The 25,896-nt window shown below is 36.5% G+C and overlaps 1 protein-coding gene across 1 annotated transcript in view; it reads left to right on the top strand.

Annotated features, from left to right (window-relative positions):
* Nucleotides 1–25,896, top strand: part of lamc3 (laminin, gamma 3) — a 133,288-nt gene that overhangs the window by 9,309 nt on the left and 98,083 nt on the right. Inside the window, exons 2-3 of the mRNA XM_086152995.1 lie at nt 8,333–8,675; nt 15,226–15,530. Coding sequence (XP_086009121.1) covers nt 8,333–8,675; nt 15,226–15,530 — 648 coding nt within the window. The remainder of the gene's footprint in view (nt 1–8,332; nt 8,676–15,225; nt 15,531–25,896) is intronic.

Here is a 25,896-nt window from a genome sequence, read left to right as displayed (position 1 = left end):
CTTCCAAATGCCAGACCTTGAACAGGTGCTCACCAAAGTCAATAAAGAAATATTTGGATGTAAGGAATCGGCTGATGAACAGTGATGAACCTTTGAATCTGTTGAAAGATTTGCTTCTTTTTACTTTGGGTTTAAAGGTGGATGGCGACCAGTTTGTAGGAACATTACTGCAACCTACTGGCTGTTGTCTTTGTAAATATTCCACAAGAATGAAAGGCCAGCTAGGTGCAGTTAATTTGTTCTGAGTAACTGAGGATGGGCCGTAGCGGTTATGAATTTCCAATGCCATTTGAAGCAAGGTGCAACAAACCAGCTCGGACCAAAACTCACGCATGTTCTGTCTGAGCTCTGCTCGTCCAAATAGGTTTGAGCCCATGTAAAATGATTGATGGATTGATTGATTGATCCATCCATCCACCTACGCCAATGATGAACAATTTAATAGCAATTTCAACACTTAGCTCTCACTTTCCCACTCACTCTATTCTCTCTTTGGCACCATTTACCACTCCACAGGGGGGTGGTATTTAAGTGACAGCGAAGGGAGTGAATTGAGCAGTTTGAGAAAAATATTAAAACATACTTGTTTTAAAAAAGCAATCTTAAGTGATTAGTGATGACAGTTGTTTGTATCCTTCTATACAAAGTATGCTTGCCCATAGTCAGTCACTCAGATGGAAGGGCAAAACATTGGTCCCACTTACAAACCGAGTCAACCACAAAACAGCTAAGTCCAATTATTGGGGACGCAAATTAAAAGTGCAAATTGCAGTTTAAAAATCACAGACTCAAATTTAAATGTAAAACCTGAAGCCAGGTTGTGTAGAGCATTCTAATGAAGCCATTGAAGGGGATTAATATGCTCAGTAATTGCTGCATCTCTTTTTTTTCTCTCTAAAGCCATTTTTAATCAACAGTCAACTAATTACTAAGCCCATGTGTGTTGGAGGTAAAATGCTGTTGTTTTCAACCAGGTTGGTGGATGGAGAGATAAAGAAATTGTGGCCTCAATGTTGCTCATTTCAAAAATGGCTGCATTTGACATTACAAAAACAAATGCTCCCTCAGATGGACACAAGAGTCAGCTGCTTCAGTTATGCAGCACCTAACAACAGCTTGACATTTTCCTGTGCACAATAAATATCTGCGGTCCCTTGTGTGTTACTGTCTCTTGTCAGCTCTCGTCTGCCTAAATTATTGAGAAGATGTCTATCTTGTGAAACTTTCAAGCACTTTTGGAGAACAGTTTCTAAATCGATCTGTTTATATCCTTAAGCTTTCCATCTACTGCAACAGTAAATTCATTTCATATGAACCTCTGAGGCAGACAAATCTTCCTGTAAGGAAGATACAATATGAAAGAACACCATATAGTGCAGCAAAGAGGGATAGGTTACATCAGCTGCTAAATTATGGAAAGAAAGTCTTTGCAGTTCACTTTTTTTTTCCAATTTTAGATATTTTAAAAGGTCATAAATCCAGTTAAATCATCAGAGCTAATACAAAAGTATACAGAAGGGTTACAAAGGAAACAAACAATGTTTCACATATTCATTGGCCAAGTATAAGTAAGCATTGTAGAGACACTGACCAACTTGGATTGGGCCCTTAACAGAAAATTGGATTGAAAACTGGGTACCACAAAACACATATTCACTCAAATAGTACAAATAAAATTGAAGAAAAAAGCTGTTTGTGCAGCTAAGCAGTGTACATCATAAACAGCTTGTATACATGCAGAGAACTCAGAAAGACCTTAAAAGAACAATGCCAGCGACATAGCCACAGCATAAGTGGAATAAGCTGCCAAACCAATTTATCCAGTGTGACGATGCACCCCTGTCCATGACAAGGGAAAATACTCTGATCTTCTAAGTCCAAGAGAACTGTCTCCATACATGTGCAGCACCTACACTTGAAAGCACACATCTGACTGTTTCTTCTCCCGCATAGAGGATCATGGCCAGACACCGGTGCAGGACAGCTGATTGTTAATGCTCAATAAAAATGAAGGGCTAGGTTTAAGCAAAAACTGAGACCTTCCACTGGAAAACTACATACAAGATAAACTGACATTTTATGCAGTGATATCACTGACATGTTTAGCCAAGGAAAGCTTGAAGAAAAGAGGGCAGGACATCAATCATTACCTGTAGTTGGAGACAACATAAAAGGAGTGAATAGTGGTGAGGCGATGGTTTATAAAATCCAACAATGCAAAATGGCTTTTAACCCCCTGTACATTTTTGTTTCCAGAAAATAACTTGAATGGAAATTGCATTTGCTCTGCTCTGGTAGTCCAATCTGGATAGTGTTTTTGTTTTCCTCAAAATGAGAGCTCCCAGACTGGAATGGGTAGAGTGGATGCAAATTGGATATAGTTTTTTTTTTGTTCTGTTTTTTTTATATAAATCAGCCAAACCTGTTTCATCTAGAACCAGTACTGCTTTGCCTGGCAGACAACCTACAGTGTTCTCATATAGTTTGAGGTTGAAGTGGCTGCACTACTCTAGCATTCAGTTTGCCTTTGGCAGAGGATTCCCTGAACTGCTGCTTTGTTTGTAACTAAATTATCAAACCTCTTTTTGCTAGTTATACAGTTTTCTCGGGCTTCTTTTACCAGGTTGGCACTGGCATGTACTTGTGGGTCATATCCCTGACTCTGCAGGCAACTCTGTGACATTTATTCTCCGCTTTTTGTTTCTATGAAGGATAAGCACCAAAATGGCCTCAGTATGGCTTTTGTGGGTAATGAAAATCATTGATTAAATCATGCTTGAACTTCATATATTTCGTGGATCGGGATATAAGTGTCTTGATAAGCTCATCCCATCACGATGAAAATGGCACTTTAGGTAACACAGTTCTCCTTTGTGGCCCCAGTAGCACAAGGGGAGGGGCAACTTAATCCCCCAGGGTTAGGCTCAGGGCAACTTCTCAACCCATGCACCCTTGATGTCTGGAGGGCTTGCTGTGACTGCAGCTGCATGGTTTGGGTTTTTAGCTGACATTTGGAAACGCAGTAGACAGATCTTGCGCCTGCCTGATAAAATATGTGGCTGGGTGCAGCAGGAGGAAGTTGTACCTCTCTTGGGAAACACAGTCTTAATGCATCATCTTCTCTCTTCTTCTTAACCTTGCGGTGTTCTGCATGGTGACAACTACCAGGCCAAATAAAGTTTCTGGGTCCATTTACACAGTGAGAGTGGAGCTCTCTATTTCTGGTTGGTTCAGCTGCCCTATTACCTCTGTAACACATTTCTTGGTGATCTATGGGTACATCATAATGCTGAGCAGTCAATACAAAATTCTGTATATAAAGATTTTCAATACACAGTTATCACACCAATGAGAGTATTGTAAGCTATCAGTTAAAGGGTACATTCATTCATTCATTCATTCATTCAGAAAATGTCTTTGCGTTGCCCAGACTTGTTTACCATATTTTGTTTTTTATATGTGAAATAAACTAGAACTAATATTTTGATTATATGCCAAAATGTAAATATGACAGATGATTAATTCTGCTTATTCAACATAATAGTTCTTCCTTTGTATTGTTGGTAGGAAACGTCCATTATTGCCGATCCCAAAGAAACACTAGTCAAATAACAAATCATATACATCCATTAGTTGGAGCTTCAGATATTAACTTAACAGTTCCTCTAACTCCTACAAAAACACATGTCGGGTCACATAATTATCTTAAATGTGGACAGCATGGGGTGGTTTATTACCTTATCTTGGAACCGCAGACTAAATACTTTTTGCTATAGTGTTTCAGTGAGTGAATGTTTACTGCTTCTTTTTCCGTACTATTAAACTGTATAATGTGGTATTTTGTCACCTCACAGCAAGATATTTCAGTGTTTAAAGTATGGTTTAAATTGTGATTATCACAAGACCAAATTCAATACATCCACGCCATGTCTTCACATTTTTCTGTGCTTTCCAATATCCTTTAACATCAAACACATGGTCATATACATACATCTAATTAAATATACTTAATTAAATACTGCCAGCTATGGTACACATCGAATCGCTGGTAAACTCCAAGGTGCTCTATTCTGCACCCTAGAAAACAGCGATTAAATAAAAAAAAAAAAGATGTATGTAGCTGTACTTTGGACAAGCATTGGCTTTCCATCCTGATATTATATATTCCATTACATACTTTAGACATGTTAAGACTAAATATGTAAATGAAATTACATTGCCAACTACTGGTCATTTGTGACTAGATGGTAACCTTTAACAACAAAGAAATATTGGAGTCTTTAATGGCAAAAGTCAGCTCTACATACAGGAAAGATAATTGATAAGGACTGAAAACAGAGTCAGGAATAACAAACTCGGCCAATTACACAACACAGTAAAAGACAGGTGCAAAAGAGGCATGGAGCTGGTAGGTCATAACAGGATGGTGAGGCAGTCTTGATGAGTGATTATCATTAACATTAACAATAACACAAGGGCAGGGAAGGTGATCACATTAGAAGAAAACTGAACCAACAAAAAGCAAAGCAGAACATGCTTCACAGGGAAGAAATTACAGTTACCGTGGTCACACAGGTCGATACAGGTCTAAGATGAGCAACTCACAGTTCATAATTAGATGGCATTGGCTCACTATTTGAGATCCAGGTTTAATTACTTTTTCCATTAAGCATAGTTTAAGAAAGCCAAACCAAAAGGTACTCCCATGGATAGAGTGGATACCGGATAAAGTTTTGGATTTATCAACATTCATTACATATTTACATTTACAGTTTATGGGGCTTCCCATTTCTTCCCCATCCATGTCCAAATATATGTATAGAAATATATATATATTAAAAAGATCAGTGGTGATGGAATAGTACTTGAGTATTGAATAGTATTACACACTGTATGGATGCTATAAGTGAACTAAGTGAGATGGATTTACGAATGACACAATGGTGTTGTAATTCAGTGTAAGTGCACATAACCTTTTAGAGAGCACTTGCAGCAGATGCATTGTCATCCTATTCTATGCCATTCTTCAAACCTTTAATTCTGCCACTTCCTTAACTTTTTTCATCCTCTTTCTCAAAGTTTGATTTTATTGGCAGGACTGATGAAACTCTTTTTCTCTTTTCCACCCTCATTAACCAAGAAGCACAAGAACTGTATTTAAAAGAAAGATGACTCAATTATAATAACACATTTTCATGTTCATAAATGTTCATAATCAAGAAATCATGTGTATGCAAGAAATGCATAAACATGGCATAGGCCTGCTAAAAAAGTTTGGCATCAAGTCCCAGGAGGGATTATGTGATAAAGTAACTAATAATTAGATTAAGATATTGGTATTAATAAACCTTTGACGAAGAAGAGTAGATTTTTAATTACAATTACAATTTGTAATTGCGTATGACTGAAATAACTTTAAATGTGAAAAGAAATTAAATTAGGTGAAATTCTTGTTTGACTGTTTATTTTGAACAATCAGGAAACATCATTTTCCTTGGGAATTCGCTTCCAGAGGACAATATTTTCAATGGTGTATAATTCTTTCTATGATGTTGATGTATTGAATTCTGGGCAATAATTTGAGCTGAAACAAAAGCATATCAACATTATCCCAAAATCTGACGACAAATATTTGGTAAGAAAATACTTTTAAACACAGTTGTTTGTTTGATGTAAACATTTCACTTCTGTATAGATAAACCAAAGCAAAGAGTGCAGAAGTGTCTTTATGTGAACTGTCACACATATGACCATTACAAGGAAATCCCGTTGAGTTATGTTGTACTTTAGTTTGTCAGAGGCAGTATTAGCTGCTGGTATATGGCAGCTGCCTGCAGCACAACTGAGAGCTGTGACATCGACTCATTGTTTGAAAATGTTACCCATCGTAACAACGATGTGTCATGAAAAGAAGGTTATACACTCTAGTCTTGGTGAAACAAGTTTCACATCATGACAGCCAGCTATACAGAGTTTGCTCTATGAAAGGGAGGGGTGACAGGTGGGCGCTGAAGGATCCTCTGGCACTGTTGAATGAAGAAAGCACAAGGAGTAGTGAATGGTGTTGGCAAAGTTCAGAGATTTACATGGCGCTAGGGACGTGAGTGAGAAGGGCCCAAAAAAGCAAAAAAGGAAAAAAATGAGTTATTATATACTATGAAACAAGAAAACCATAGGGGAATAATTCAGTCAGTTTGGCCAACTCTTCTCGAGTCACCACGCAAAACAATTTGCTTTGGCAAAGGAAATAGTTCTCTATTTCTAAAATATGTACAAAATATGAATATTTTTAATAATAAGGCAAGCTTTATATCTTTATAAAAATCTAGAATTATTTTATGTTTTTCATCTTTTAGTTATGAATTGTTGTTATGCACTGGTGGGATTTAAAATTTTGCATTTATTTCTTTAATATAGTGCGATGACTTGAAACAAACTTGTATGAAGACAAGAGATTGATGTTAACAAGCTAAGTCACAAGCTGTGTGGACGAGCTCATTTCCAGTGTCACAGGAAAGCATGTGGACTGCTTTTTCTAAATGGTTAGAAAACAGTAGAGGGTTCAAGACAGCAGTAGCCCCTTGGGTCTACTGTAGACATTCTGTGTAGTTTTGAGGGCCCCCATGCCAAGCTTATTCAGCCAACTAAAAGAGAAGGCACCACTTTATTGTCACCATATAAGTCTTACATCAAAATCAACTAAATGAAGGAATTTGATGATGAAGTATCCTATGTCACTTTGAAAATCAAATAGGCCCTCAGTGTCGCTGGCCATTCCCTCTGTCCTACACACCTTCAAGTGTGTATTACAATGCATACTTATTGATTCTTTTGGAAAAGTGCTGATAATGTTCCTGTTCATAGTTGTATTTTCCTCATGAACACACCTTTTAATAAAATTAATTTGCGAACTTGATGTTGAATACACACACACACACACACACACACACACACACACACACACACACACACACACACTGTTCATTTCTGTTCATATAATCGCTGGACTACATAAAGCTAAACGAATTGAAGCCAGGTTATTCCACCCTGAAACCTGCACAGGATGCATTAGTAACTAAAGAGGGTTCATTTTAACAATACCTCTACCTGAGTAGTGATAGAGCCTCAATAAATCAAGGCAATCACAGGGAGATATGTGAGCGACTTTGCAATAAATCCCACTGAGATCATGCATGCACTGCATCTAAATGCAACTGTCTGTACTGGAGTCCTTCTGTTTTGTGCTGTAACTCGAGTTTGCTTATTTGGCTGCTTTTCTAGTTAAGTTTATATTTCAAAACACTTCCGCTGAGTGTTTCCTGTTTTTCTAGAATATTAAACAGAGAGGGTGGCAAATGTTAAGCAGAGGTTTAAAAACTAATATGCACATTACATTACAAGATGGAAGTTTACAACTTCTTCTCCTTTCAGCTTTTCCATTCAGTGGTTGCCACAGCAAATCAACTTCCTCCATCAAACCCTATTCTCTGTATCCTCCTCTCACACCAGCTACCTTCATATCACTACGTCCATAAATCTTCTCTTTGGTCTTCCTCGAGACCTCGTGCCTGGCAGCTCTAATTCCAGCATCTGTCTACCAATATATTCTCTATCCCTCCTCTGTACATGACCAAACCATCTCAGTCTGGCTTCTCTGACCTTCTCTCCAAAACATCTAACATTTGCTGTTCCCCTGATAGGGAGTTCACATACAAGTATTAAACAAGATATGAACAATAATTTGATTATAATATCCACCACAGGGTTCGTCTTTTTTAATGAAACTTAGTTGCAAGGCACACAAACCTTGCTGTCCGTCACTATTCGCAATGTTCAGAAATTACCAGAACATTCTGCTTCAGTGTCAATAAACAGTGCCTATATTGCTATATCGATCTCTTTTTTCGTCCCATTTGTGATTAGGAATGATTAAACCAGAAAAGAACTGTTTAGGTCAAATATGATTATCACACCCTGATTTTTCTTTCATCTGAGCATTTTTTTAAGGATGCACTATTTGTTGTGACCAGCAGATGGAGAATACTTTGAAGAACGATTCAGCCTTGTAGCCCCCATCCCTGCCCCTGGTGAGGAGTTCCTGAAAAAAAAAACACTTCATACCAGTCCACAGAAGGAGAACACATGTCAGACATTTTACAGACACAAAGAAAGAAACTACGGACTGAACTTTTTCATGGACTTTTGTTTTTACACTTTAGATACATTTTAGTACAAAGTATTCGGGTTTGAGTGTTTGTAGGTGAAGTATAAGTGGCTTCTCATAGAAATGGATACATTTTTAACGGTGATTTCTCATCTATTGGCCTTTCAGCTTTTTATTCAGCTCCACGGCAACATCTATGTTTGGGCTGCTATGGATTCATGCTATGATGAGGAAGGTACCCCAAGGCGTTGCATGCCAAAGTTTGAGAACATCGCCTTTAATCGCACTATAGAAGTATCGAACGTGTGCGGCTCTCCACCTGAGGAGTACTGCATGCAGACTGGTTCAACACACTCGTGCCGCTACTGTGACTCATCAGACCTGGATCTGCACCACAATGCCAGCCTCCTGACTGACTTCAACAGGAATGAAGAGCCTACGTGGTGGCAGAGCCAATCCATGTACTTTGGTATCCAGCACCCCAATTCCGTGAACCTCACCTTGCACCTTGGTAAGAGCACTTCAGCTAATGATGAGCCCATTCAGAACCCTGAATAATCATTTGGTCAAACTTTTTAGTTTGCAGTCTTGTGAGTGTTTTAGGTCAAGTGTCTTTTCAAAGAACGGATATTATTTCTGTTATGTTGTGCACGTTCCTTTTTTTCTCCATTTAGAAGAGCTTCAGAGCCATCTGTGTATGTGTGTAGAACTGGCTGGAATGGTATCCGGTATAAGAAGAGAAAGTCAATAAGAATAATAGAATTACTGAATGTGGATGATATCCTGTCTGGAGAGGGTGGTGATGGGATTTCACAGCAATATAAAGTTTATGAAAGTTTTCCTCACATCCGCTGAGCTTTAGCGTCAGTCTTTTTTTTTAAAACTTGTCTTTTCTGCATATAAATCTCTAGACATTTTATTTCCTTTCAGCCCACAGACTTGAATACCATTATAACACGGAGCAAACGTGGTCAAAAACATGATTCTCATCATTCAGTGGTGACTGTTTTCTTTTATCATGAATTTTGAACACACATGGCTTAAAATGTGAGAGCAACACCAAATTTGTGAGAATTGTTAAGTGGAAAGGGTAACAACAGTTTTAATGTATTTGACATGACAAGATAGAAGCCAAAAGATGAGTCTCTGTCTATATTTGGTTACTACACAAACTGGCCAACCCACATCATATTCTGGACCACATTCAAAGAACTTAGTTTTGATGAGTTGATTGTTTTCAAGTTTATACAAGCACTATTGCACTAATGACAATTAACTATAACATTAATTCTAGAAGATGAAACTTCAAAGTTTTCTCCTGTCTTTGCCCTGGCAATGTCATATGTGAAAACAATACTTCAATCATCTCCAGTGACAGTACTTTTGTTTCAAATTGTCACAGATTTGTCAATAATACATCTGAAATCAGTCTCGTGAATTAAAACAAATCCATTATATGGTTGTGATTAAGAGAAGGCAAGTTTAAAAATTAAAAATAAATTAATGAAATGAATCGAGTAAAGGGAATTTTAGTACTTTGCCCAAACTATGATAGAAATACACTGGCTACATTGATTAAACATCTCTTTATATACCGTGGAAAACCCACCTGGGAATCTTAGTTCAAAGCAAATGTAACATTGCACTATTCTTACACAATGTAGAAGATTTCCATGTTAACTTTTCCCCTTTCACATACTCGTTTCATTTAGGATGTTGTACCAGCTTTACATTTTGTTCTCTGGGTGCAAATGATACATGAGAAGACATTCATCTTTTCACATTATTTTATGAGACCAGCTTGAGTTATTAGAATCATTATCCCATTACCCCATTGCTATGTTATGGGATACTGCAGAGAGAAGCAACAGACCGCATTTGTCAGTTAAACTGAATTAAATGGTGAATAATGTTACAACACACTAACGCAAATCCTCCAAAAAAAATTACTGTTCCCTTTTTCATTTCCAAGGTGTGTGTGTGTGGATGTGTGTTTCAGGACACAGAGTTTAAAAAAGGAAATTATTCAATATATTCACTGGATTCAGCATATTGAATCCAGTTATTGTTTCCTTAATTGTATCTTTTCATACATTACAAGATGCTGTTGTTTAATCTGTAACTTATAGCTCATTTAACAAATTTAGCCATCTTATTCTAAAAACATAGTTTGAAAAAAGCAATTACCCTGCTGTTCAATATGTCAGATAATTGCTTTTAACACGCTGCAAATGACAAATAGCATTGTTATTATTAGCTGATACGGCAAATAGGCGATTGTTCAAACCGTTTTGCTTTTTTTCAACTATTGCCCCTGTGAGCTTTTAGGAGGGAGAGGAGGACAAAAAAATCAATACATAAATCGATTAATTGTAAGATATTTAATAGAAAAAAAAAAATCACAATTATTAAAAAAGGAAGAAAAACAGACTTGAAAAATTAATCATTAAAAGGTATCAAACTCTACTAATGAATGCACATTGAACTTCCAAATACTTTTTGAAATATTATAAAACACCAAGAACAGCCAGATAGTTCTTATTGAGTCAGATCTCCTCAACAGGTGAAGTGCAAAAAGAGACAAGTTATTCAGGATGGATAAATATGAGTAACAATTGAAAAGACCAACGCTTATATTGTAGAGGTGCTGTATCTTGTGCCCAGAAAATAGGAGTTGCTACTGTCAAATTGAGAATATTGATCTCCATTAAAGAGTAAATGGTTTGCTGAGGTTTTAGGGGGTTGTTTTATATAATCTACTTTTCTGCAGATAGGAGCAGATGCTGCCTCAGGGCATGTCGGCTGTAGGATTAGTTCAAACATTTCCAACACCCGCACATCTGTCTCCCTTAGGCTTAATTGACCTTTGCTCCCTATATTCTAACTCCTAGACTTTTTCCACCTGGTGCTCAGAATTCTTCAAAGAAGGCGCATTTGCCACTTTAACTCTATAAACCACTATCAGGACAAACAGTTTTTTACCTCACAAATACCTCAAAATGTTTTATATGTCATCATTTTGGTTGAAGCACAATGTCCGAGATCCATCTGGAGTGCTGGTGGGGGGTGTCTCCAGCTTTACTATCCTATTTCGCCTCTCCAAACAAAACAATGCCTGTCTTGAAGGAATAGGGGCAATAAAGGGATGATAAACACAGCAGCAGGATGTGGGGACAGACATCGAAGCTAGGTCAGTAGTGGGTCTTGAAAGGAATGGGAAAGAATAGGGGGTTGAGCTGCTTCAAGGGGAGTAAACAAAACATATTGAGAAAGAAGGGGCGCAGAGAAGAAGAATTCTGGGTGGTTCGGATTTGAGGTCAGAATTTTCCCACAAATTCTTGGGTATAAATACACACACGCGCACATGTACGAACACGCACACACACATATATAAACACACATACACACACAGCCCAGACTGATTTTGCAGCTGGCTTTAATTCAGTGCAAAGAAAATCAACATCCTGTCTCACAAGTAAAACAATGATAAAAGTCTGCCACTGTGGCCTGAGAGTCTCAGAGGCAGATTATTTGCACATAAGAAACTATTCTCTTAAAGACTGTTTGATTTAATTTCTAAACTTTGTGACACAGCACGACTGGGAGATTATTCTGCTCATCCATGTATTTGCTTGTCGCAGAAAGCTGGGTAAACAGATTGTGAATATTGAGTCAGCTGTATGAGTTCAGTCTCAGCCTACCTCAGTCTGGCAGGATCTGAGTATCTGTGTTTGATTTGACATGGATGACTCAAAAAAGCAAGATGTTACACCTCTTCAGCTCTCAGCCATCTCTCTGAATGTATGACTTACAAAACCCCCAAATACAGAGTAGTAAATGGTGTAGCCTCACCAAGTCACTAACATTAAATACATTTAGGAGTATTTAGGTAAAGAAGTCAAATCTGTTATCAACAACAGAAATGTTTTCAGGAAGAAAGCAAATCCTGTTGATCGTGAAGAAGAACAAAAACATCTGGAAAATACAAAACATACCAGTAAATTCAATTTGTGTGTGTGAATGAGTATATGTGTCTGAGTTCATCTACATACGTGTGAGGGCACAGGTTTATTTCTAGTGTTTTTGCCTCCAGAGTGATAAAAACAAGGAAGCAGCTTTACGAGGCAACAAAGGCAGGCTTGTTTGTAACTATGGCTATATGTTGAAAGCTAATTAGCCTTCAAACATATTCTTTCTTATAATTACTTTGGTAAGCTCAATTTGTTTATTTGCATTTCCTTTTTCAAGCATCTTAACAGCATGGTCAAAAGACCCCATAATGCATATTCATTAATACAACAACAATAAATAAATAGTGCAAACTATTTTGCTCATTGTAGGACAGTCTTTTCATATAGCAGTATTATTACTGCAGTGCAATAACTGTAGTTTGATTTGGGTACACAAAAGGATGTTTCCTTTGGTGTCTTGCCACAAGATGAACAAAATAATTTCTGCCAGAGATAGTTATAGATATGTGTTCATACAATGATAAATGGAAAGAGGACACAAAAAAATGTGATATTTTTCTTAGAGTTCAATTTGCATATTCTGGATGATAATTTTGTTACTTTGAAGCTACTATCATTTATCACTTGCTGAAGTTGTTAAATGTCTGATGTATTGCTTTATTTCTTTCAAAGAGCTGTCAAGTTTCTGTGTTATCTTCAAAATTCATAAAAAAAATCTGAATGATTCAATTGATTCCATCTTATGCATTGTGTCTATAAGTGGACAACCCATGTGGTGAAAGTGTCCCAGATTGACATACAGAACTGTCCCAGATACACTTGCCCAGTTGTGTAATGTGTCAAAGTGCAATGTCTCCAAAGACTGACATGTTTGTCAAAGTGCATCAACGTAACCGTGGCAATAAAAGAACGCTGTGGTTGTTTTGTCATACAATGAAGTTGATTGGATTGTCAGTTAGACAGTTTTTGTAATTTCTCATGATGCCTATTTCTGGAAAATATTGCTGGACAATGGCGATATTTCCTCAAAAAAAATAAAACATAATGCTATTTTTTACATTATTTTAAATAATATTAGTCATGACTGGCTCACAACATGAATATTAGAGTAATGTGCAGTTTGGGAATTTACATTTCAGAATTTTTAACAAATTGTTATTCTATGGAATTATGAATGCAACAGAAACAGTTGGCTATGATTTGGGATGGTTCAATAATCAGGTTCTTAAAAGCATCCAAAACCTTGTAATATCATCTAAATTTGTTGTATTGCTTTCAGAGCTGCCACTGGATTAAAAACATAAGATTTCTGTTTTAAAGAGGCATCTTGATCATGTTTTTTGCTACATTTTCTATGTTGCTATATTCATCATTATGTTCTGCTAAATAAATAAACTGTGCTCTTATTGAAAGAAAAAAAAATCATTAAACACTATCCACTTAAATACACAAATATCATATGAAATTAGTTCGCATCTTATTAAGGCAAACAGTTAATTTTCTTTTCTTCCTATTGTTTATGCCATTGTACGTATCTGGTTACCTCATATAGAGATAATATGAAGGTTGGATGATGATCTGAAAATTCCTAAAGGAAGGATACCATTAGAGATTGCTGCAGGAACAAGACAAAGGGATGCCTGGTTCTGAGTTGGCAGAGCAAAGCAACAGATGTCATTATAACTATGCAGTAGAATGGAAGTGAATGTACAGAGAGGTATAGTAGGTGATGATGAAGGATTAAAAAAAATCTCCCTTGTGTGGCAGTTAGACAACCACCACAATAAGTGATTCTATCTGACTTTCTTCTCATGATTGCTGGATCTACATGCCTTGTTTAGTGCCTGTTCAGAGGACCCCCTGCGCCTTGCAGTTTATTTATGTTTTGTTTTTGTTTTTTTATCTACTGAGTGTATATTTATGTGGGTCTTGCTGTGAGAATAGTATTAGAGAAAGACCACAGTGGACCAACAATGAGATGAAATGTCGTCATTAAAAAAAAAAAAAACATTGTTTACAAATAGAGATCAGTTATTGACTTCGCCAAGCATTATAAGTGGGCCTGAAATACATGCCCAAATCCGGTTGTGTTCAAACTGGAGCCCAATATGTACCAAAAAGATATTCCCTAAAAGTCTGTCCTCATTGCTACTCATGTTTTTCCATACTTTCCGGAACTTTTCTTTGAATTAGATGGTGGCAATAACAGTGAACCCACTATTGATATTTTCATCAGAACAAATTTATAATGTACTATTATAAATTTGAAAATGAAGAAATAAAATATTATGGTGTAACTGCTGCCCTAGAGCTTTACTTTTTTTTAGCCAATCTATTTAACCCTTCAATTATTATCCTCTTTTTAAGTTACAAAGCACCAACAATCACAAATCAATCAGGTCTGCTAAGTCTTCCAACTGAATATGTACCTTCTTGTTTGATATGGGTCATTTTTATGTAGAGTTGTGATACTCATTTTCCTATTTTGGCAAATTTAAAGTTCCGTTTAAATTCAATGTTCCTCTGCTCTAATTAACCTTAATAACACAAATGGCAAATCTACTAATTAGGCCAATTTTTTAACTTTTAGTTTGCTAATATTCCAAATCACAGCATAGAATAAAAAGTTGATTGGCTTTCACCCAAAGACTGTGCAAACCTATATTTGCACTGCATTATTTCAACTGCAAACATGTCAAGTTGAAAGTTGGCTTTTTTATTTTATTGTCAAACAACAATATTTGAAACCAGACTTTGTATTTCACCTTTCCCTTTGACCTATGTTTCACTGCTGAGGCCCATTATGAGCTTGATAATGAGAAAATAATCCAGGATATTTGTCTACTCCTGCAGCAATGACATTCATTTACCCTGCATGGAAGCATGGGAAATTAAGCTTGTCCTCCTTTGTTTTCGTTGTCTCTATAATGCAATTATTTCATGTCTTTTTCTGCCCCAGGGCTTGAACCCCGCTACGCGTGTCTCTTTCATAGCCACCCATGACTGTTGTAATTACAGTACATGTAGTTTTGATGGCAATTACTTATGCTGTTATGCTGGCTGATATCTATCCATGTATGTTTTCTACAGGGAAGGCCTTCGAGATAACCTATATACGATTGAAATTCTACTCCTGTCGACCAGAGAGCTTTGCCATCTACAAGCGTATGAAGGAGGATGGACCCTTGCTGCCTTACCAATATTACAGTGCTTCTTGCAGGACTACATATGGAAAGCAAGCTAAGGGTTATATACGCCTTGGGGATGATGAGCGGACTCCTTCGTGCACAGATGAGTTCAGTGATATCTCCCCTCTTACTGGTGGAAATGTGGCTTTTTCCACACTAGAGGGACGGCCCAGTGCATATAATTTTGATCAAAGCCTGGTGTTGCAGGTAAGACCTTATTCTGTCTTGTTCTCTGTCTGTGTGTGCATATGTGTATGTGTGTCTAATTAATAACCAAAGAGGAACTGGCAAGGTGGGAAGCTGGCAATGGGAAAGGTTATCGAATGAGCAAAGAATTTTCAAATATACAAAAACGATTCTATTACCAGACATTGATCTCTGCTCAGATTGCAACACAATAAAGATAATAAACAAAATTCAATCAATACAATGAAAGTTTTGAAAATTAATTAAAAATGATACAGCATTTAAAAAGTAAAGCATTTGGATGTCAAATATGGGGGAAAAAATCTGTAGTTCATGTATCCTTAATGTAAGGTCTCTGCAGTTTGCATTGGATGCTTCATTGGATGAATTACTCATGTTTCACTTTTCGATTGTGAAAAGAAGACTATTTACTTAAGAAAAATAAAGAGTGATAAGAGAGTATTGATACATAGAATGCTTCTTGGCCTTCTAGTGGGAAGCTTGTCTCTGGAGCAGATTTTCAAAATTCCTCCATGGGTTTACAGAAATAAAGATACAGTAGCAATAAAATCAGCTGTAGCAACATCATGGTCTACTATTATTAATGTCATTGGAACCTCAAGGGGAAGAACATTAGATGTGATTTGAAACTCTTGAGAGTCAATATCTCACAGTGATTCAAAAAAGAAAGGATATAAAGCACTCAATGTTGCCTGCTGTTATAGCATACAGTTTAACATCTAAATGATCTATTTTCATTATGTATTTTTGATATATGTGAAATCATTCTAAGTATTATTTTTATGACCATCTGATTCAAGATTACAAATAGACTTTAGTGTCAGTCTAGATTTTTCATTGTTTTTCACAGCTTTGTCTGCAAAACAGATAATTAAACATTTCATTACAATAAAAATGTTGCTGGAGTTGTGTCAGAAGACACTGGATCCACACTTTTGTCATTTAATTCTGGGAAATCCGCAGTGAATACAATGAAGCTGATCTTAAATTCTTAAACCAAGGAATCAAGGCATTCAAATAATTGTGCTACAATAGTGAAACACATTCAATTACAGCCCCATCAAAACCACTGAATTTTGATAACTTAAGTAAGCTAAAATAAAGTAGTTCTAAAGTAAGTATTCGGTATTCAGTTTGTTTTTATAAAAATAGAAACAAACAAAACACTAAACCATGATGAAAACATGTTCTCAAAACAATTAATACTGCTGAAATGTACATGTCCTAAATTTTAATTTATTGTGACAACATCTTTGTTATATGCTAGAGTCACATGAACTGAGGCATCCCAAACAAACAGACCCCTTAAGGCTACAAAAAGCATCCCTACTTGCTTGTATGACTTAACCAAACCACCCCTACCAGACAAACACACTGTACCGGATGCTGTCTTCTTATAAACCTCTCAGCCATGGCTTCTTTGAATTGGTGACATCGCTGCAACCCCCTACAGAGAAGAAAAAGCTATACTTCCCAGAGAGTGATCCCATTTTATGCAATGAAAAGATGGAGGGAGGACAGCAGTGGTGATGCCACATCAACTCCTCAGTATAAGTTAAGCTGCACTGAGCGGCTGAATAAAGACATTTTCTCCTCATCTCTGCAATGTGAGGTCCCCACGCACCCACTTCAAGTGAAAATAGAAATGAACGCCAGTATTGGATTATCCTTAGCATTGCTTTGGGTTGGGCACATTGTGTGGCTGGCTGCTGTCATTGAGAAGACACACAGTCATCTGAGACAGGAATGTAAAGATAATATTCTGTGTTTTTCTTACAAGGATGACAAAAAGAGTGAATACAAAGAAACATTTCTGTATGCTGGCAATAACCACTTAACCCCAAGGCAAAAAGACCAAAAAGTTTTCACAGGATTTTTTTCCCCTCAAACCTATTATTCTTTGCTTTATCCCTTTTCTTCCTGCTGAGTGTGCAATACTTTGCTTCACCTCTTGCACAGTTAGCACTGCATTTTCTTTGTGATAGCAGTTATAAACTGATTACTGGAAAAAGTAGCCGCAGCCTAGTTTCCTGCTTTGGAGAGTCTTGAACTGTCCTTTTCTCATTAATCTCTTTACCGTAGCCTTCTACCACTGTGTTATTATGGCCCTTTCTATATTACTGGAGTGTGAGAAGCTTTGACAAAAGCAAGTTGGAGACAAGGTTTGAGGGGTATGATCTCTATCCACCCAAAAATACATGTTCTATGGATGAGCAGACAGTAGTAATAAATGAAAGCATAAAAAAAAAGATTTACAGATACGGTATACTATTTTCTCACCATGAAAGGATAAATTTGGGCTTTTATAATTACAGGAAAGGGAACCTAGAAAGAAAACAAATAGTCTTCAAAGTCAAAGTGCATGGTAATAACTGTCATGTAGTCAGGAGAGCAAGATTGTTACATTTGCTTTATCACAGGTTAATTTCTTGGCAATTCAAAAAGATATAGTATTAGAAATGGGTTTCATTTTCAAAGAAGGTTTATTTATCTTTTATTTTATTTCATGTATATATTAATTTTTTTATTTTATTTTACATTCTGACATACTGTGAACCAGTTTAAGCAGTGATGATACTTCAACTGCAAGACTCAGCTAAAGCAGTCGGATCTCGCTGAAAATGTTAAAGTCATGGCAGATGACCTTGAAGCCATTACATTTCCCCACTTACACTGCATGTGCAAATAGCTACAATGGATGACAGACGTCTTTGTCAGGGTTAGCAAATTAACGCTCAGATTCAGAATGTCAGGTAACGGGATGTATTTTGTGTTTCGCCCACTTGGGATCGGGGCTCTGTCGCAAAGGCGTGGTCAACATAGACTGAGAATTATTAACAAGAAACAGAGACGTCTTCAGTAACTAACGTAACTAAGGACATCTTCAGTAACTAAATTTAACTAAAGGTGAAATTAAGTCCATTATCTACAAAGACGCAAACAGGCAAATACATGAGTCAATTATGACAATACAGCATTGGACGGAGACAAAGACAAATCATGGAAATAAGGGCTAACTTTAAAATATAAGGTCTAAGTTGACTGCTTTTTTTTGGCATAGATTGGATATGAATCATCAATGTGTTTGTTTGATTGACTCTGGACTTCTATAGGAAACATGCATAATGGTAGTTTGGCAAATCAAAATAGGCATATCAGATTCAGATATCCTCTGCAGAAGGCTAGGTGTAGGAGTGTGGGTATAAAATTAGAGAACATCTGATACATTTTTGAAATAAAGAAATGTACTGAAGAAGGGCGGCACGGTGGCGCAGTTGTTAGGACCCAAAAGGACCATGGTTTGATTCCTACCTGGGGACCTTTCTGTGTGGAGTTTGCATGCTCTCCCTGTGTCTGCGTGGGTTTCCTCCGAGTTCCTCCAGGTTCTCCGGGTTTCCACCCACAGTTAAAAAACATACAGGTTAATTGGAAAAAAAAATTGGTAAGATTCCCCCGAATGATTGAGTGCATGAATGGTTGTTTATCTATGTATGAGGCCCTGCAATTCACTGGCGATCAGTCCAGGAATGGATGGATGGATGGATGGATGGATGGATGGATGGATGGATGGATGGATGGATGGATGGATGGATGGACGGACTGAAGAACAACTTGATACTCATACTCAGACGCATTTCGAAGCATAACCCTAAACCTAACCCTAACCCCCGGTGGGGATCAAAACAGGTTTATCTCATCTTATCTAATAAGGGCAGGCCTTCAGTGTTGGTGAGTGACAAATTATGCATTTCGTTAGAGAAAATTAAATAGCTGAACTTGTATTCTTTTTGTTTAAGCTCTCTATAACGAACAAAGTAATTTGTTATACATCAAGTTTGATTTCATCATAGATCTGGAATAGGAAAAAATAATAAATGCAAAGGAGAAAATATGGTCTGCCGTAATGGGTAATTATCTAAATTATATATAAGAGGCCCCAGACTGTCAGGAGTGTCTCGATGTGTTTTCAAGAGTCTGTATTGACAGTTTAGTCTTAATTTAACATGAAAAATTAAATTGTGGCATTCAAGTCTCCATTAATTTATCTAATCCAAACCTTTAAAACATTAGCTAAATGTTAAAATCAGCAGTAAATCCCAAAACAGACCTTTATTTATAAATAATAATCATCATCAGCAGCCATTCATTTGAACATATGACTTGGCTCCCCTCAAAGGCATATGAATCCCATCACCATGACGTTAACCGATAATTAAAAGTCCAAAAGTAAAAAACCAACAATCTAAACAGGACCGTAACAAGCTGACTTCCCACTGGAATTGACAGCATTGTGCTGGGACAGATCTGAACATTTTATGCCACCAACATGTGAAACAATCTTGAAAGGCACTTGTCATAACAAGAACTGGCAGATTTAACCACATTAACAGAAATAAGCCACCCCCTTAACGATTGCCAGCAGTTACCAGCCCTTATTCTCTACAAATATTAAAGGACATTTGTTACCAGAACAATATGCATATGGTGGTGTGATCCCATGGATAAAACTCTGGAAGTATGACCATACCTAAAATATTCAAAGATGAAACGTTAACACAGTTAAGCACTTATTGATAAATCAGTCAGCTGTCACGGCACTTTGGTACAGTGTAAAAAGTGGCTGCAAAGAGTCAAAAATCTATATGTTGATAATCTCAGACCGTGACAGGGGAGAAAGTATGAAAAGCCACGGATAGCAGGCCCAGGCTTTGGTGCCCTGAGCTTTTGAAACTGTTTGTGGCTATGTGTAAAACTATTTTTCATACTATTAGTTGTTTTTTTGCTCTTCAGCAGATCAACTTTCTTCACGCGGTTTGTTTATTAGTCAATCGGATTCTCATGTGCCTCCTAAGCTGCCCTGTCTCTCTCTTGATCGAGCTCAATAGCTTCAACAATGACTGAGAGCTGTTTTAACTATGAGGAACCACTGTGACCACCTAGCCAGAAAAAAAAAAAAAAAAACAGAAAAAAAAAAAAAACTCTTATCATCAGGCTATATGAATAAATAATCAGGACTCCATGCATATGTCAGAGAATAAAAACTAATTGTGTTGTGTTTAATAAAGTCTGTGAAATAGCATTATTTTCTGATTGTATGAGTAATTTCTCGAAAAAAAGGATACGTCATTCATTTACATGTAATAATCCGAGCACTTTGTATCCTTCACCACTGCATGAAGGAAGACAACAGAGTGAAACAACAAAAGCAATAAAAAGTATTGGTGCATACTGTAATGCTTAGCTGGGGGAAAAAATGGAAAAAAAAAACCCCTTCCTTAATTTGCATTGTTTGATAAGTTGCTTTCTCTGCAGGTGTGCATCAATAATTTCAACAAATTAAGCATTTAGATATGATGTGAGGAACTACTAAACAAAATGAAAAAAAAAATCTTATCCTGTTAAGGTTTATAATTCTTCCATAAATGAAGAAAAATAAACAACATTTTGCCTTTTCATGTTTTAACCACCATCATCATCCCATGTTATAAGCCCTTTGGGTTTTTGACTGATAAACATGGAAGCCTTATTTACATAAAAAAGTGACTGCTAATGGTGTTGCAGCCCAAATTTAGTATAGTCCATTGATCCACCCATCGACTCACTGATTATAAAGCTGCAGGGAATCAATATGAGGCAAGAATACGTAGATTGGTTGGCAAATCTCTCAACAGGCCTGCCGAACACCTTTTCACTTTCACTCAGCCTTTTCCTTGCCTCCCCTTAAACTGTAGGATAGATCCAAAACTGACTGCGATTCTTTCTCCCATTAGAACAAAAGGCAGATCAATTGCACCATTTCTTTTATTACATTTCTCGCCCCTTCCATCTCAAGGGTTATAGGACAAGGGAGTCTTGTGAACAAAGACAACACATCAGCCATCCACTTTGATCAAACCAAACAAAAAAGGAAAAACTGGATAACTTTTTTCCCCACACCAAGTAGAATGCAGTCAATCATGAAAGTATAGATGGCTGCGCTTGCTCATTATACAATCGTGTTAAATGGCCTTACGCTACCAGAAACGAAGAAAATAAGCGATATATTGGTCATGAAAAACATTTAAAAATAGAATTACCGCACCCTATGTCATGTATGAAATTTGCATCATTTTAGGTAAGAGAATTAAAGAAAAAACTCAATACATACCCTTAAGCTATTTAAAATGAAAACTAACAACAATGACAGAAACAACTTCAAGTTTATAACAAAAAGAAATGTGCAAAATAAACACTTACACTAAGTCACAAAGTTCTATCCTGGCATCACAACAACAAACTACCAAGACAAAGCTGTTTGCTCTCCTTCAATACATTTCACATTTGCAGGAAGTGAAAGCAACAGCAACAGCAGCAGCTAATATATTCGATACATATCATTGCAATTGTAGACTTATAACCAATCTCAGTGACAACACGAGCAACTTGCAGAAATTTAGTAAAACGTATTGATACATACCAAAACTCATTAGAAGTCCAGCAGACACATAGGTCTTACTTTGTCAATTTTGGCATGGGCAGCCATTTTGTGTTTACAAAACTGCCTCATCAGTGTTGAGTATAGTGATTGGCCAGTCTTTGTATGAGCAGTACTGCCCTTGGTCTCAGGCAAACAAAAATATATATAGCAAAAGAAAGGCAAAGAAATCAGTAGGATTTTTATCAAAAAATGTTGATTAAGACCGATCATAAATCAGTATATGAGAATAGTATTGATTGGGTTTCATTCAGTTTTAAATGACCATCCAGGTCAAATAGGTTTATAAAATTACATGTGTGACTAAGTTATTTATTTTTTATCACTGTAGAGGGATGCTCCTCAGACTAAAACTGCTGGTTTGTTATTCATGGAGTCTATATCCATCGAGTGTTAATTTGTTGGCTCAATGCTATCGGCATACCTCTTCATAGAAGTATGCAGAGGTATGCCAATATGACTCAAGACCACAATGATATTTTCTAGTGAAATGATTCATTGCCATGCAAGAAAAACGTAATATTAAGGTAATAATATGCCAGCACATGCAAGTCTTTTTGCTTTAGTTGAGCTGTGCAATGAACTGACTATCTCCATTAAAGAGTTGACCTTTTTCTCACACCTTACAGAGGTAAAATAGTTGGAGAGCACTAAGTAATACCCTACAGTTATTTCAAATGGATCGAACACATCCTCTCCTCAAAGTACAAACCCCAATTAGTCCTTACTCTGGGGGAAGAAAAGGAGTAGAATTACAGTGCTGTGACTAAAAACAGTGATTAGTTTCTATGAAAAATATCACTAAATCAAGCCTCAGTGTCTGAATTTGTGATTGCCTTCGGGCCAGGAATGTATGCCAGGTCATGCTAGCATGGGGTTGAACCTTTGAAACGATATAGCTGTAATAATAATAAATATAATGATGATGATAAAGCCAAATAGATATCAGACTTATTCGTGGTATATCACAGGTTAGACAAGTATAGCTCACAGGCCTCCAACATAATTATAAGCTTGATTTGTCGGTTTCATTTTTTAAATGCTTGTGAAATGATTCCCAAAACACCAAAATAATAATAATATGACCACATTACATCACACTATTTTTCAAAAACTCACTGTAATTCTCTAAGGGTAGATGATTTTTATTATCATTATTTAGCTTTTGTTTTGTTTTAGTTTGTTTGTGTTTTTTATTGTTGTTTTACCAATTTTGGGGTAGTTTTAGATTTAACTATAATTAGCTAGTTTTTTTGGATTATTATTATAAAAATGTTTCAAAATGTGCATTTTCATTATTGGGTGATAATGTTGATACATTATATTTATGTATATGATATGTTACATTTTACAATTTCCAAAACATTATACTAACACAACAATACAACAAGCTGATATATGATATTCAATTATGCCTTACTCAAATCTGTCTACTTCCCTTTTTTTATCAGCCATAAAATTTACAGAATGGGAGAGATCTAGTTTCAAGTGTAAAATACAGTGTAAAATATACATTGTAAATTGGAATCGGCATACAAATGATAATTAAGTGAAAATTCAACAGAAAATTCTAGCGGATTCACAAGTGAATAATTATCAAGATGCATCTAATGCTTTCATGATCACTGATACTGTAGTTCACTCACACAGCACATCAAATCAGATCAGGCTAATAGTAATCCATGTGAAGGGCAACACTGAGATGCATCTCTAATGGCAGACATTAGATTTAATTTTGTGTTTGAAAACACATATATCCATTGGTTCATTGTGAAGGCAGCCTGGACAGTTGTGTCGTAGTTTAAAAAGACACACTGACCATTAACAAAAAACAAAATTATCCTTTCTCTGTTACAGTGGCATGGCCTTTCCACGACATATGGACCATTTAGGCCCATATGTATTTTGTAAGGCTAAAACCAAGAATTACATTGTGCCTGTTTTATTAGCATTTCTATTCCTTTACACATTTCCACTCACTCTGAGGTATAGGGAGGTAATGGTTTCATTATAATGACTGCAAAGTTTCACTGGCTGGTTTTGGAATATATCTCCCATAATGTTGTAAGGTAAAAACAAGTTACATCAAAAAAAAATAAAAATAAATAAAACATTGTTGTCTGGTTGGCTACATTAATATCTTCCCCTTCATGTTCTGCATTCATTTCACATGGTAATTTGCAATTACTAGGTATAGTATTTTTGATAAAATCTCAAAAAATAACACAGCTTTTAAGAGGTTTTCCTGAAAGCAATTACTTTGTTGACAATATGTTGTGCATGTTAAATTTGAAACAAGTGCTTTGGTAAATTAAATAATCGTATGTAAGATGAAAGTTGCTCTATGAATTCAAATTTAGTTCATTCAGTCAACCGCATCATGGGTTGGTCTGACCCCCATCCTCATAGCAGCCTCCACCCCTCAGAAAGCTGTGTTGAAAATTGGAGCGTAGGCATTGAATGACAACCAGTAAAGAGGGGAAAATACATATTGAGGGCATGGTGAACTTAAGCAATTAAATTAAAAAGTTATTAACTTTGGAATGGGCTACATTGCTGTCTTCCCAGTCACTGCCTCTAGCCTGAGGCTTCAGAGTTCAAGCAATCCCTCTGAAACAGAAAAAAAAGTGAGTGAAAATTATGAAGAAAAATGGGTAAAGGCAGACTCGAGGAAGACAAGATAGAATTTAGGGCTGGGGGATAAAGGCTCTGAGCTCTTCTACAGAGATGTCCACAAAAATTATGTTTGATAGGCTCAGAATCTTTGCTATTGGACTGACACATATTGCATCTATACATAATATATGACACCATGAGAGCCCTTCGACTGGTTGTGTGTGCTTTGTCTGAAAGAAATACCTGGTTGATTGCCAGTCTGCACACATCAATCTTCCCCTACATAAGCATCATTGTACTATTGTGAAACCAAATTCCAAGGGAGAGAGAATCAAAGTTAATTAAGCTTTTGCTGCAGTTTGCACAAAGTATAAGTAATGGGATGACTACTAATTAACCCTAAGAAACTACTTCGTTTCAGTGCAGTGAGTGGTATTTGGAGCCATGTCTGCATTTCATTACACAATTAGCAGTGCTCTTCCTGGCATAACTAATAACTATATGATAATAGTCTCACATGTGATGATGAATGATCAAGAGTTTTCTTTTATGGCATGTACAAATTCCAAAACGCTAACAATTCATTTAAAAGACAATCACCACTGTGTCATGAAGTATCAGAGCTGGAAAATGGAAACAGATGAAGTGTCTAGAGCATCCCATAATTGGCAGATGCATGAATTTCATGTTTATGGAATGTAAATGAATAATTGGTCCAAATAATTTATCTTGGTTTTAGTCATTTGTATTTGCTTTGCTTTCTCAAACCATATGGTATTAATTTGATTAAAAATTGATAAATGAAGAGAGGAATAGCCTGAACCCCTGCTAAACACTGCCTAAAATAGTCATTTGATACTATTTACTTTTATTACTTCTATTATTTAATGGATTTATTATCCCTAAAAATTACAGGCAAAGGCTACCCTAACATTATTTTTTTAACAAGAGAAACTTGTCAAATTTGGGAAATAGCCCACAGAGTGTATGAGTAAAGCAAGAATGCAAACTAGCACAGTCCATGGTCCTAAGAGATTTCAAAGTGTGGTCAATATTACTGAATTTCTACAGCTTAGAAGTGACTGTTGGTGTTCTTGAATGGCTGAAGGTGCTGTCATGAAAAAAGCTTACTTTGTTGCTTAAATGCTTTTAAGCTCCCAGGCATTCTAATCAAATAGCAATTGAAGCTACCTCATAAAAAAAGTTAAAAAAGAAAGTGCAGCAGCATGGTTAAAGAAGCTGACAAAGGTTAAACCAGCAAAGTCAAGTAAGTTG

The sequence above is a fragment of the Fistularia commersonii genome, chromosome 9 (genome assembly GCF_037954325.1).
Source record: "Fistularia commersonii isolate RoL2024-O1a breed Wild chromosome 9, RoL_Fcom_v1.0, whole genome shotgun sequence".
NCBI lineage: Eukaryota > Metazoa > Chordata > Actinopteri > Syngnathiformes > Fistulariidae > Fistularia > Fistularia commersonii.
The sequence above is the reverse complement of the archived record's forward strand: the minus strand, read 5'-3'. Positions and strand labels throughout refer to the sequence as shown.